At 54.9% G+C, this 14,186-nt stretch overlaps 1 protein-coding gene across 1 annotated transcript in view; it reads left to right on the forward strand.

The window, feature by feature from the left end:
• The window catches only part of MAPKAPK2 (MAPK activated protein kinase 2), a 46,275-nt gene continuing 32,089 nt past the window's right edge, over nt 1-14,186 (forward strand). Inside the window, exon 1 of the mRNA XM_043923131.1 lies at nt 1-629. Coding sequence (XP_043779066.1) covers nt 333-629 — 297 coding nt within the window. The 5' untranslated portion in view covers nt 1-332. The remainder of the gene's footprint in view (nt 630-14,186) is intronic.

Below are 14,186 nucleotides of genomic sequence, written 5' to 3' on the forward strand. Positions count from 1 at the left end.
CTGTGACGCGGCCGCCGGCCCCCGGGCTGGGTACTCTGTCGCGCGGCCGCTTCCCCCCCGGCCGGGCCCCGCGCGCCGTCCCCCGCGTCCCGCCGAGCGCCCGGCCCCCGGGGGGAGGGCGGCAGGCAGGCAGGCAGGCAGCAGGGCCGGCCGGCGCCAGCGGCGCGCAGCGGGGACCCACGGAGCCGCGCGACCCGCCGAGCCTGGAGCCGGGCCGGGGCGGGGAAGCCGGCTCCCGCCCGGAGCAAACTTCGCGGCCGGGCGGGGGGCGGCGGGGCCCGCGTCCGGAGCCGGAGGCGGGGCCGGCCGCCGCGCCCGCGCCCGCGGGCACCATGCTGTCCGGCGCGGGCGCCGCGCCCCCGCCCGCCGCCGCCGCCGCCGCCGCCGCCGCGGCCGCCGCGCCGTGCTGCCCGCCGCCCGCGCTGTGCCCCGGCCCGCCGCCGCCCCCTGCCCCGGCGCAGCCGCCGCCGCCGCAGTTCCCCCAGTTCCACGTCAGGTCGAGCCTGCAGATCAAGAAGAACGCCATCATCGACGACTACAAGGTCACCACGCAGGTCCTGGGGCTGGGCATCAACGGCAAAGTTCTGCAGATCTTCAGCAAGAGGACGCAGGAGAAATTCGCCCTGAAAGTAGGTGGCGCGGGGCTGGTGGGGGTCTCCCAGGGCGGCGCCGGCGCGCTCCCCGGACCCGCGTCCGGGCGGCCGAGCAGTGGCCTTGGCCGGGCCGCCTTCCCCGCCCGGCTCGTCCCGCGTGTGCCCCGCGGGCGGCGGGGGCTGCGGGCGCCGCGGGAGGGTCGCGGCCGCGCGGGCCGGGTTTCCGGTCACCTGCAGGGACTCCCGGGGACTCGTGAGGACTCGGGCGTTTGGAGTTTGAGCGCCCTCCGTCCAAGTCGCCCCGGTTGGCTTCTGGGACCACTTGGGCTCGTCTCCCCGTCTCAGGAAGCGGTTTTCGGGGGGCTTGTGGTTCCCGGTCCTCTCCTCCCGCCTCTCTCTTCTTTCCGCGGGCACAAAAGGCCCATTACTCATTGAGCTGGTTGGTGGGTTGGTTTGGAGAAGTCGGATCTTAAGAGGTTTATTTAGCCTCGCTCCTTATTTGGGAGCCGGAATGTGTGATTTCACTTCCCTGGGCCTTGTGAGAGCGGCTGTGCCGCCTCGGGGCGCGCGCCGGCCGGGGAGGTGCAAGGCTGGGGATTCCGGGCGCGGGGGCACGGATTGTTTTGATGGGGAGCTGGCCCCCTCCTACCTTCGGTACCCGCGAAGCTCCAGATGGGAGGCCAGCAGGCTCCAGCGCGGTGTCTGCTGTTTCCATAGTTCCATTGATCATTGTAAACAGGATCTGGAAAACCACGGCGTGGATCCGGGCTGATTCCACAAATCGGAGATGGCCACTTGAGTCTTGGACTTGGACGATTGGTGGACAGTAGGAGGGAGCGTTTTCCTGGAGCTGGGAAAAGCCAACCTCTTTTTATTTATTTATTTTTTTTTTAAGGAGCCTGGTGTGGGGAGAAGAGGGATTTCAGTGGGAATATCTACTTCTAAGTTAAAAATAATGAACTTGGAGGTCTGATGAGTCCCTAGTGCAGTGTGAGCAAGTGTCTAGGGTCACTGAAAAGGTTTTCCCCTAAGAGGGGTTTCAGATCAAACCACATCTCTAAAGGTGACACATAATGCCTGTTTCCCTTGAGGTGTCTTTAATGATTGGAGGAGGAGAAAAATACTTCCTGTGTTATATTTTCTCTTCCTCCTCAACCCCTATGGCTAGCTGTGTTTCAGCTATTCATGCACAACTCAGATATGTGTCATGGGTGGGACTGTTGGAATATATAATTAGATATAATAAAACTCTGGTACTTGAGGTTGTAGAAGGCAAGCATGTTTGATTTACAGATTTTAAGGCCTCTAAAACTGATTTCTTGCAGCTTTCATTCTTCCTTTCCCAGGAGAACTTCAGCTAGCCTCAACACTGTCAGATTTCTTTGGTTTTTTACTACAAGCTATTGCTTTGGACTTTTGGAGAAGGAATGCATCAGTATCCTGAACCCTTTAATATTTGTGCCTTAGACTGTTTTTCCATACTCAAAACTGGGGAAGGGAGGGAGGGTGGTGGTTTGACCGTTGCTCTGACCTTGGGGAGTGGAGTTGAGTGAACACTGGCGGACCACAGTTAACCTGTACCATTGAGGAAGTGACAGATGTTCTTTCCAGGAGAGTTTTCTGTCCCCTCTGAGACGCCATCTGCCTTCACCCACCAGCAGTTTGGGGACACTGGCTGCTCATTTTCTTGGATAGTTGGAATATGGTATAAAGACTCAGAACAAAAGCTCTCAACTTCTGCTCCTTACTCTATTTGATAGACACACAAAACTACCCCCTAAAATGCTTTTGGGTGGCAATTCAGATTTCTATTGTAATTGAGAGATTTGGATTTTTTTCCTCTTTAAATAATTTTGAAAGGGAAGATCCGGCAGTATTTTAAAGAACACTCCTAGTTTGCCCTTCTCAGGTTAGAAGCAGGTGACGATTGAAGTCAGAGTGTGTTTTGACAGGCAGCCTGCTCCCAGATCTCACAAGTTGACTCAACTGTTAAATTGTAGATTTCCCACACATCTTTGTATAAAAACTTAATAATAGAGGAAGAAAGAAGGGATGAGGCATTCAGAGACTGACAGCGGTATCAACAGTGCCTCCACGTCCAATGCTGGGTAAGACGTAATTACAGCTGTGGGGGACGCCTGCCTCAAACAGCTGCTCCAGAGACACGCCAAAGAGATTTCCAGATCTTGAATCTTGACTAACCTAACCGTAGGTGCTGAGTAGTGAAATGATTTTCAAAACCAGGAGTGTTTTGATTATGAAGCAAGGGAGGAAGATGTGGGGATTGCCTCATCGGAAAGGTGCCTGAAGAGAAAGGGAGGAGGCCTCTGCTCCATGTAGAACGTGAGGCCATTCCTGGGGTTTAGGGCAGAGAGCTGCAGGGCCTCTGACGGGGTTCTAGTCATTGCTATCTCACAGCCCTGCGACTTGATGAGAGGTGGCAGCTGCCGTGGTGGCCTGCTCCTCTGTCTGTGGTCTGGTGACCTCTTAGTCCTATTAAATGTAATCAGTGCTTTTAAAAATAGCCTCAACCCACCCTGCTGTTTCTCTCCATCCACCTGAGAGATGCAGCATTTAAATGCTTCTTGGTCGGTGTGATGACCGTGGCTCATGGTCTCTCCTGGCTGCTTTTGCTAAGGCCTGAGTCACACTGATACTTCACTTAGAGTTGGAAGGACAGTAGAGGTCAACTCATCTCTCTCTCTCGTTTTGCAGATGAGAAAGCCAAGGCCCAGAGCAAAGGCTTTCTTGAGGTGAGACAGCCATGCCCTTGGCTGAATCAGGATCAGAACCCGGGATGTCTGACCTCTTCCCACTTGATAACTGCAGTGACATCAGCGGGCTTGGTCCTAGGACTGGCTGCTGCTCCAGAGCCCCTCAAGCCGCAGGAAGTACTCCCACTGCAGGCCCCTCCTTGACTGTTGGGTCAGGGGTTGCTGGGTGGGGATTTATCACCTCCCAGCAGTGATCCCCAAAGTTGGAGGGGCAGCTTATAAACCAACTCAGCAGCTCCGTAAGTTTTAAATCTGGAGTAACTTTTTTTTTTTTTAAACCACCCCCTCCTCTTTTTGGAAGTGTTTGCTAGAAATCTTATTTACTATTATTATTTTTTTGTGTGTAAGAACATGAGAGTTCTGTTCACTATTTCTTTGGTAGGGACACCTAGTCTCAACCCACTCGTGCATTAATTGGTCCTGTTCCCTGCTGCTTCCTGCTTCATTGTGTCATGGTGACTCCTAGGTATTAGCTGAACAAATTTAATTAAAGCCAGCACCCGTTGTCCCCCTCTGCTGTGTGACTGATTCGGCGAAGCATGTTATTGCTTTACAGAGTGTAGAATGTTGTTGTCACTTATCGCTGTTTGTCTTTCCATTGTGTGAATTAGAGGAAGCAAAGTCCTGTTCCTTCTCCTTCCCTTTCTCCAGTCCTCCCTCCCCAGGTGACTCGTGTCGCTGCCATGAGGCTTCCTTGGTGTCTGCTGATACCAAGGGCCGCGGATCAGAACCTCTCAGGGTTGGTCTGGACAGTGTTAGAGAGAAAGCAGGGCTGCCTCATCCCCGCACGGCAGGCAGCATCGTCTGCTGTGTGCCTGTCAAGGAGCAAGCAGAGTTAGTGTAGCTGAGTGAGGGGCAGTGTTCCAGATGGGGATTTGCTGGATGCAATCACAAGGTGATGCGAGGTGATGCGAGGTTCACTGACCGGCCAGCCTCTTTTATCTCCACTGTCATTACAGGTAGTTAACAGTTCTCTGAGCATCCTACCATATGCTTTGTGTTGTATGGAGGATTGCAAGTGACCTTAAAGTTTGGAGGTCCAGAAACTTTTTTGGAGAAGGTGAAATTATGCAATTAACAAATGTAATCTGAAGGCTGTACTGTCCACTATGGTAGCCAGTGCCCATGCAGAGCTGTTTAAATTAAAATTAGTTAAAATTGGTGAATTAAATTAAGCTAAGTTAAATTTAAAAGCCAGCTGCTAGCCACATGTCAAGTGTCAGCAGCTAGATGTGGTTAATGGCTACTGCAGTGAACAGTGGAGAGGAACGTCTTTGAACTGGTAAAATGTTCTACGGGCTTTGCTGGTCTGGGCTAAGCCGTGTGATTGGAACTAGAGGAACTTGGGAGAGGGCATCAGTGAGGACTGAAGGCGCCGAGGACAGTGTGTTGCCTGGCCCCTGAGGGGTGCACGCGGCTACCTGCGGGAGGGGATGGTGGTCGTGCTGGTGAGGAGCACGCGGGGCTGGGGGCTCAGTGTGGAGCCCAAGGGATCTTTGTGTTAAAAGCGGATGTTAAAGTGTTTGAGGAGCACGAAGTAAACTAACAGGATGTTATAAAGAAAAGTTGCAAATCTCTGAGGTTGGGGCCTGTGGTTTTTTTGGGGGAAGGTCTGGCTTCTGGGTTCAGAGACCCTGCGCCTTTGGGCTCTGCCTGTTGCAGCAGGGCTCTTGACGCCCACTGACGCAGGGTCAGAGCTGGGCCAGCACGTGGTTTTTTTCACTTAAGAGTTCTGGGCTCTGACAGAGCTTGAAAATAATCTCCAGCTAAGATGTGGGGTCAGCGGCTGACAGAAGCGGGGAGAAGGGCAGCCTTAGGACCAAATATTAATGGGTGTCTGGGAAATAAAGGGGCTCCCCCCGCCTTTTTAAAAAATCAATTTAATGTCTGGTGGACTAGAATACAACCAGATTCTTTTTTCAGTTTGTATCGTGGTTGTGGCTTTTATTTATTTATTTTTATGATCTTATTTACTTTTTATTTTCGGCTGGTTCTCTCTTGCTGAGCACGGGCTCTCCTCCGTTGGTGGGTGGAGGGCTGCGCTCTGGTTCACCTGCGTGGACTCTCATCGTGGCCTCTTCTGCTGAGTACGGGCTCTAGGACACAGACTCAGCAGCTGCGGCCCCGGCTTAGTTGCTCCACGGCATGTGGGGTCTTCCCAGACCAGGGAGCAAACCTGTGTCTCCTGCATTAGCAGGTGGATTCTTTACCACTGAGCCATCAAGGAAGCCTTTAGGGGCTCCTTTTTAGGGGATGAGGGTATTGGTGTTCCTGATTAAGGTGTTTTGGTTGCTTGGAATCTGAGTTGGGCCATCATCAGTTGATGATTTTATTGGGAGAGGCCTGGAGGAGCCAAGCTCCAGGACTTCTGGAGGCGGACTAAATCCCTGGAGTTGAATGAAACCCCTGGATGTCCTGGGGCTGGGGGAGGTCCCCCTCCCCACCCACAGAGCCCGGGGATATGTGGCTTCTGTGCCCGGAGGAAGGTCAGGGCGTCAGCCTCTGCGTCTGAGTTCTTTCATGATTCCCGAGTGGCCCTTCTGTGCCCTGGTGCAGGACGCGCCTGGTGGTTTGATGTCTGCGGCACAGGATTCGTACTTTACTGCCCGCTCCTCCTCTGCTTCAGGCCTTCTCCAGGCTCCTGTGGAGGCTCTTCTTTCCGCTCTGCTGCACCTTTCTCGTAGCTGCCGTGACCTGGGCAGAGCTGCTCTTCATGTCTGAAGAGGCGTCAGCTACTCTTGGTCATGATGAAAGGCTCAGGGACCCGTCTTGAAGGGACCCACAATTTATAGCTTAGAGCTCACCACACTCCCTGTTCCTCTTTCTTGACCTTTTCCACCTCACCGAGGCAGAGGCTGGGCCGTTCTGGAAAGGTTCAGCCACACATCCAAGATCTTATCTGGTGTCAGCATCAGAGCCATGTCTTGGGACCCAGTTCCCCGGGACCTTCTCTGGGTCTGGGTTCCTGTGTTGTTTGGTTGCTGGAGGGAATGTGGGGACTGTGGACCTCGCAGTGCCAACCTCAGTCTCCATTAACCAGTCACTGGGCTCTTTCTTCATCAGGTGGCTTCGAAATGGGGATGCTGGTAAGGAGATAAGGTCATGCTGCCGAGCATCTTGATGTGTACCAGATATGAAACCCAAATCAGATTTTGTATCTTTTCTAGTTTTTCGGGAAATACTGATACTTTGTGTTTTAAGATATGTATGGATACAAATACCTAGGGATGACCCTATTACCATGGGTTATGTGCTAGATTAGAAAGAAAAGAGAAAGAAAGATCGATCTAGTGTTGGTGCCCTGCTAAACTAGTTGCGTGATGTTGAATAGGTTAGTTAGGCTTCCCAGGCCTCAGGGTACATGTTGGAGGGTCAGGCTACCGGTGGCTCCTGGGCACAGCAGTGCGGGGTAGGCGGGCCGTGCTGGAGGAAAGAGGCAGGAGAGCTGGCTGCCGTGCTCCACATCTGACCATCAGCAGTACCATCTAGCGTGGATGCCCTTTTGACAGGCTCCCTGCTGGGTTCCAGGGCGGCCCCGTCCAGTTAATTAATAACCATCACGGACCAGCTGTTCCTTCCCTCGTGTGGGGACTTGGTCTGTGTTCCAGCCAGAGCCTCAGCGGAGAGGATGGGCTTTGTAACTCCGTGGGCTGTGAATCCTCTCCTTCCTTAGAAATCGGAAGAACCAGTGCTTTGTGGCTCTGGGTAGAGCCGGGAACCCTCCCTCTGAACCTCCTTCCCGTCCGACGCTGTGGGGCCTGACGTGGCCACTGAGGTCGGCCTTGCCCTGCAGTTGGCAGGCTCTGCCGTGATGTGTGTCTGCGTCTATCCAGATGGGCACCTTCTAGTTCACCTGAAGGGATGGTGTGGGTTTGGGGCTGTTCCGAGCTGAGAACTGGGAACTGACTCCCAGAGCTGATGGGAAGTTAGGGTACATACCAGGTACGCCTGGATACCCCTTCTTACCCGTGGGAATGTCAGGGGCTGAGGAGGCAACCGGAGAGGGAGATGCCTGGTGATAGGCGCTTTCTCTTCGCTTCTTCCAGCCCGCTCAGGGCTACTGCAGTGGTTTCAGCCCTGAAGTTTGGACCAGGGTCCTCGGTGCCAGGCCAGGCGATTCGGCTGAAGGAAGGGAAGACTCAGCGCCAAGGGGGCTACGGTTGTGCTCAGCCTCTGGCAGTGTAGAGTTCTCGAGGGTCTCTCTTCTCTGACCTGGTAAACACCTTTGTGTGCTATCTGGCAGGGAGGAGAGGCTGGGACGTGGCCCCAAGGTCACCCTTTATCGGAAGTGATGTTCCCTTCTAGGACCAGCCAGGCTGTGTGTGTTCCGCCCGGAACCTGAGCTGTCCAGAAGGGTCATATGAAAGGGCACCTTCCTCTTGAGGGATGTTTGCAGGGCCCTCCATGGTCAGTGGCCTTCTAGCACTCTTGCTGGGAGGTGACAAGCGGTGAGCAAAGGCAGAAGCCTTTTCTGTCTCAGAGAAGATGACGGGAACATCTCTGGGTGGCTTATCTCTGGGGTGGTTCTTTCGAACGTGAAACAAAAGCAAAATCTCTCTAGTCCCAGGTACGGGGACCTGGGAGGGGACCTCTTGATGCGCCCCCACCAGCTCCTACCCCCTCAGGTTCCTGGGGGGCTCCTCCCCGCTTCCCCCAACATCCCCCCCCCGCCCCAACCCAGGCAGGTCATCGAGTTGACCGCTTTGCTGCCATTTTGATTCTTCATGTTGTCGTGAGGCTCCCAGCCAGCACTGGATGTTTGTCACCTGGCGTCCCGCCTGGGGCCCAGAACTGTCACTCAGCCCCTCTTGTCTCAGCCGCTAAAAATAAACCTGCCCTGCTGCCGTCTCCCATCACAGCTCGGCCCGCCGCCGGCCCAGGTCCTCCTGCCGCACCGCCGAGCTGTTTCTCACACTCACTGGTACCCCCTCCCCATTCGCTCCCTTCTTCCAGCCCGAGCTTGGTGGGTGGCTCGGGCCAGCCGTCTTTTCCAAGTGCCGAGAGTGAGCTGCGGATGCTGGTCTCCAGGTGTTGAGATATGTGTCCGGAGGCTCTGTGGGGCCAGGGGGAGGGTTCGTCAGCCGGGGCAGGGGCTGAGGCGCCGTGTGCCGGCCTCCACCTCCGCCTTCCTCCAGCCCTGTCTCAGGGGGCTTCCCTGGGTGGGGTGGTGCAGAGACCAGGGCAGCTGCCAGGCCCTCACCCCAGCCGCCCTGGCACTGAGCAGCTACCTGCCCCTGCAGGGCTTGGCAGCCCGGGGCTTCGGGTTACCGCATCCACAGTGTGACCTCATCCCCTTGGCTTCCAAGAACAGCCTCTGTCTTGAGTCAGGCACGCCCCCCCGGCCTCCCCCTGGGCCACCTGCAGGCTGTCACCGAGAGCTGGGTCTCTCTTCCCTCCTGACTGGGGGGCAGGGGTCTTGGTGATCGGCGTCTCTTGAGGCCCACCGAGGCCCCCTCTTCTGCTGCTGCCCGTGGGTCCTGGTACCCCGGTACCATAGAACTGCGTGAGAACATGGGCTCAGGTAGCTGACATTCCTGGTTACAGGATAGATGCTGGGCAGAGTGTTCTCTTTAGCTGGCTTCAACATTTTCTCCTTTTTCCAAATCCCTGGAGGGTGTCGGTACTGACCCCATCGGACAGGGGGCTTCTGTGTCTGTTTTCTGGTGTGGGGGCTTATTTGGGAGAAGGGGTGCCTTGGGGACCCTCCGCCTGCAGCTGGAGTCCGATCCCGAACCTGTCTCCGTGACCGCCTGCTCCTGGCTGTCCTCTGGGGCCAGGTTTGCTCCGCAGGGAGGGATTTCTCTGCCAAGGCCCACTGGCCTCTGGAGGGGAGGAGCTGGGTGTAGATTGCTAAGGGTTTATTTTTAACCCTGACAGGAGTCCCTGTCCTTGGGGGAGCCGTGCCCTCCCTCTCCTCCCCCGATCCTGGGCCTCCGGGCCTGGCTTCTGTAATTCTTAGAGGAAGATGAGGAAGAATTTTAAAGGCAGGCTTCCAGGAGCCTTAGGTGAGGGAGGTCTTTCCGAGGGAAGAATCTGTAGATTGCTTGTCCTGTCTGATTTCTGCAGAGTTCAAAGGGTGGAGGGTGAGGGGGGGAGGAAGACGGGGAGTCCAGGGCACTTAAAGCCACGTGTATGGAACTCAGAGCACCTGAGGAATGCAGGTGGACGGGGGAAGAGCTCGTGTGCCCTGGAGCTTGCTGCAGTCCGGCCGTGAAGAGCGAGGCCGTCTGTATCTTTTCTGTGCTTCGCTCCTCACAGGCGCCCGGCTCTGAGGAAGGGCATCACCTCTCAGGCTTACGGAAGCATCGTTTTGTTCCTCCCCTTGGCTGCCGCTCCCCAGCACCGTATCCCTCCTGCTGGACCCCAGCGGGGCCCTCAGGACTCCTGCCTCTGTGTGCCGCCCCCGTGGCCCTCAGCCACCGGTGCTCTCAGGGAGGAGGAGGGACCGCGAACGCCCTTTGCCTGTGCTCAGCTCTGCTGCTGTCACGGGCACGTTTGGTTTCCTTGCTTTAGATGTTTAAAAGGAAAATAAAAATGAGTTTGAGGTGTAGTTAGAGGGCTGGCCGTGGAATGAAGTCTTGGCCCCTCGGTTCCTTTTGGCGTGCGTGGGGATTAGTTTGCCTGAAGCACAGCTCTGATCGTGTCAATTCCCGGCTTAAACGGTGGATTCGTTTTGACTGGAGACCTCAGGAGGTTTCCACATCCTTCTCAGATCTGACCTCAGTCTGTTTTTTTCTGAATGTATGCTGCGCTTCAGCCTCAGGGACGTATGTCTCCTGTTTGGTCATGGGACCCTGCTTTCCAGCCCCCGCTCCTTTACCCAGGGTCTGTCTCCCGCTGGTCCTGGCCGTCCTGGCCCCCGCCTCGCCCCAGCCCTTGTCTGGGTCTGCCTCTTCTGCCCTGTGCACGCGCTGCTCCTTCCTTTCTGACCCCTCTCAGGCCAGAAGCAGGTCTTCCCGTTCCTCCCCGGCACACTTGCCAAGACCCTCTTACCTTTTCTTTCCGGTTTTAAGTGTAATTCTCCATGTGCAAAGTGTAGATGTTGGATTGTAAGTTCCTTGAAGATCTACATCTCCATTATTTTCGTATTCTCTTATTTCTACATAGTGACTGTACACCATCATTAAAAAAGTCTCAGAGTGTTTTGGCTTTGTACATTATGCCCAGCTGCCTCACGGAGATGTGATTACTGAGGAATAGCAGATGCTGCCTATGCAGGTGTAACGTGCTAGTGGTGGTCCTCAGGGTTGCAGGGGGTGACTGGGTGAGGGACAGGGTTGGCCTGGACTCTGAGAATGAGTTGGGGCTCTAGTGAGGGTCTCCCTAAGGGTCTCTCCCCGCTCTCCCTCCTGTCTGCTAACAGGCCATTGAGGACAGCCTTCTGGGACGTCTTCCCCTCACCCACTGGGGTCTGCTGACTCAAGCTGGAGCCTAGTGTTTCTGCTAACAGAGTTCTCTTTCTTGTAAGGGCCCTGACCACAGTTTCCCATTGATGCCTCTCCTCCTTGTTTCAGAGCTCCTCCGTTTCCTGTTGCGCTGTGGAGATGACCCTCCTGCCCTTTGGAGACCTTTAGCTGAGGGAGGGACAGGTGTGGAGCTTGCCAGCTCCCCCACAGTTCCTGGCGTCTTCGAGTCAGCCCCGGATGCACAGAGACACCTGGATGCAGTCCGAGGTGGTCTCCTGTCTCCTGGTCTCGCCCTGTGTGTTGCAAGGGGACCAGCATTGGGCACCATGCTGCCGGGACTGGGGTTAGAGGTTTGAACCTCAGGGAACCCCTGAGTTCCAGGCAAGCAGAAAAGAGCCCGCCTGGCCTCTGCGGCACCCACCTGGCCGTGTGGGTCTCGGCAAGTTCTTAAGCCTGTCAGGGCCTCACTTAGCTTCTTCATCGTAAATCCAGGCGCTCCTGTACTGGGGGTCTGTCTTCGTCACTGCTGCTAACGCCCCTCTGCTGGGAAAGAGGTGGTCAGCCCAGGCTCCAGGGATTGGGAGCCACCCTCTCTGCCCTCACGTTCTGCAGGCCAGTGGTCCTTCATCCCTCCCTGGGCTGTAATAGTTTTATTCATTCAGCCGTTCTGCTTATGTTTGTAAATGTGAATTCTCTCTGTGCCTGCCTCCTGTCTTCCCTGCTGAGTGGCCATTAGGAGGCCCAGATGGCAGGATTAGCCTGGAGGGGCCACCACTCCGGGTCATCCTCTTGGGTTTAGACTCTTTTAATACCTCTGCTATGTGAGAAGAGAGGGGTTTAGAACAAGGAGGGTTGACTCTTTTTTAGCAACTTAGACTGGACCCCTTCCTTTCTAAGTGGAATTTGCCCCAGGGTACCTTCTAGTCCTCTGAGATCCAAAGCAACTCACTACTCAAGAAAATGAGCACTGCCAAGGGTGACTTTTGCCATCCCGCTAAGGATAGATCAGAACAGAAGAATGAGTGATACATACAACAGTATTCTGTCTCCTTCAGATCACTGTCCAAAGCTTAGCAACACTGTGAAGGTTTTCCAGATTAATAGCAAGTCTTTTATGGAGCAGATATTATGTATCAGGCATTGTATTAAGTGTTTCACTTACATTCTGGTTAATCCTTAATATTGCAAAGTAGGAGTCCCTGTTTTACAGAAGAGGAAACATGTTCAGAATCATTCAGTCCTTAGCAGTTATTTACTGAGCACTTACTAAATGCTAAGTGTTATTTCAGGCTCTAGGGATACCTCAGTGTACCAAAAAGACCAAAGGGAAAAAAAGAGACAAAATCCTGCTTGTGTGGAGCTTGCATTCTGGCATGGGGAGACAGACAAAATACAGTGAGATAAATGACACGGCTTGTCAGATGGCAGTAAGGAGAAAAAAAGGAGGGGAGGAGACCCTGGAATGCTGGGAATGCGTGTGTGGTGTTGAAATTTCAAATATGGGCTCAGAGAAGGCTTCACTGCAAAAGTGACATTTGAGTGAGTCCTAGAAATATTTGGGGGAGAGGAAGACAGAAGGAATACAAGTGTGGAGCCCTGAGGCTACTAATGCTGGGTGCGTCTGGCCTTCAGACCTGGCTCTGTAGAGCTTCTAGTACTGCCTTAATAGTTCTCCCCTGACTCCACTGTGATTCAGTACTTAGTTGATTCAGCTTTGTTTCTTCATCAAATGTTTATGGAATGCTTATTGTGTGAAAACTGCTACAGTGATCAGACGGGAGCCCCGCCTTTGGGAACTTAGAGTCTAGAGGAGGAGCGGACGCCTACGTGTATAAAGGTGTGCGGATAGCCTGACCCTGCACTCTACTGTGCCCGTTCACAGGTATTCCCTCTCGATGCTCTCCAACAGAAGCAGTGCCTCCAGGTGGTGCGATTCCAGGTTTTACACAGAAGAGGTTCAGGGAGCTGGCTGGGGGGAGAGTGGTAGGATCCGAGCCTCAAAGGAAACAGAGTCGGGTGGGCTCCTCCAGGACGGGGGCAGGGTGGGGGGGGTGGTCCTCTGTGCCTGGTGCGGACTCACACCTGTGACCCTCCCAGGGACCAGTGCACACAGGCAGCGGGGCAGCAGGAGGGCGAATGCGAAGCTGCAGGCGGGACTCCCCTGGGGCTCCCATCTTCCGCTGGCCGAGGTCTCCCCTGGGCTGTTTCTGTAACAGGAGGTGCTTGGGATCACGCTGGTCGGCCATCCACGGAGCTGGGGGGACGGGGTGATGAGAACCGGCTGCCGTCCTCTGGGCCCTCACAGGGCTCCTCCCTTCCCCGGAGGAGTCACGTCCTTCCTGCGGGGGTCTCCGGGTGGACCGGGGTGCCGGGAGGCTCTCTGTGCCCTTGGTCTGGCCGCCTTGCCTCCTGCCTCTCGGGCGCTGGGCGAGCGGAAGTCCGGGCCCAGGATGGAACAGGCCGTTGGTGCGGATGGGAAAGTGAAGCAATGGTCTCGGTCGCGTCTTCCTGAGCATGTGCTGTGGCAAAGGAAGTTGCAACATCTTTTTTCCTTTCTTTCTTTTTATAGAACAAGAAGGGAAAAAAAAAACAGTCTTCCAGTAAACTTCAGAAAAAGATCTAGCCTTTGCTGGATGGTTCTCCCCTCCCCCACAGTGCTTTTTTAGTATGTGGTCTTTCCCCCATCCTGCCTCCTCCCTCCATCCCTGCCGGCCTCCCTCTTCTCTGAGGGCCCCTATCCCTGAAGCGGAATAAGTACCTCTCCCAAGAGGAGACAGTCAGCAACTTGGTCTGCGGGAGCCTTGAGGGAGCGTTATGTCCATTGTCCTCGCCACATGCTGGGAATTATTTAAATACGACAGGTGTTTGCAGACGCCCACCTGGCCTCTCTCACTGCAGCTGTGGTCTGTGTTCACTTGGTGCCCCAGAAGGTTGAGGTGGTACCTGTTTCTTGGCTCAGATAACCACCCCCTTTGATAGAGTATGTCCAGTCAGATGCTGGGGAAAGAGGCCCAAATGTGGGAGCAAGAAGCAAGATGAAAGATCGCGCATGTGAAGCTGGAGTCCTTGGTCAGGGTGAATCTGGCCTTTGTGCTGCGCCTAGGTGGGGCTTTCCAGGTGGGTCGGTTGTAAAGAATCTGCCTGCCAGTGCCGAAGTTTCAGGTTTGACCTCTGGGTCGGGAAGATCCCCTGGAGAAGGTAATGGCAACCCTTTCCAGTGTTCTTGCCTGGGAAATCCTATGGACAGAGGAGCCTGGCGGACTACAACCATGGGGTCACAAGGAGCTGGACTCAACTTAGTGATTAAACAGCAGCAGCAGCTGTACTTGGACAGGAATCCAGTTGTCTTTTTTAGTATGCAGTTGATTCATATTCCTGATGAAGACTATTGAGGTCTGAAAAAGTAGTGCAAC

Source organism: Cervus elaphus, chromosome 14, assembly GCF_910594005.1.
Source record: "Cervus elaphus chromosome 14, mCerEla1.1, whole genome shotgun sequence".
NCBI lineage: Eukaryota > Metazoa > Chordata > Mammalia > Artiodactyla > Cervidae > Cervus > Cervus elaphus.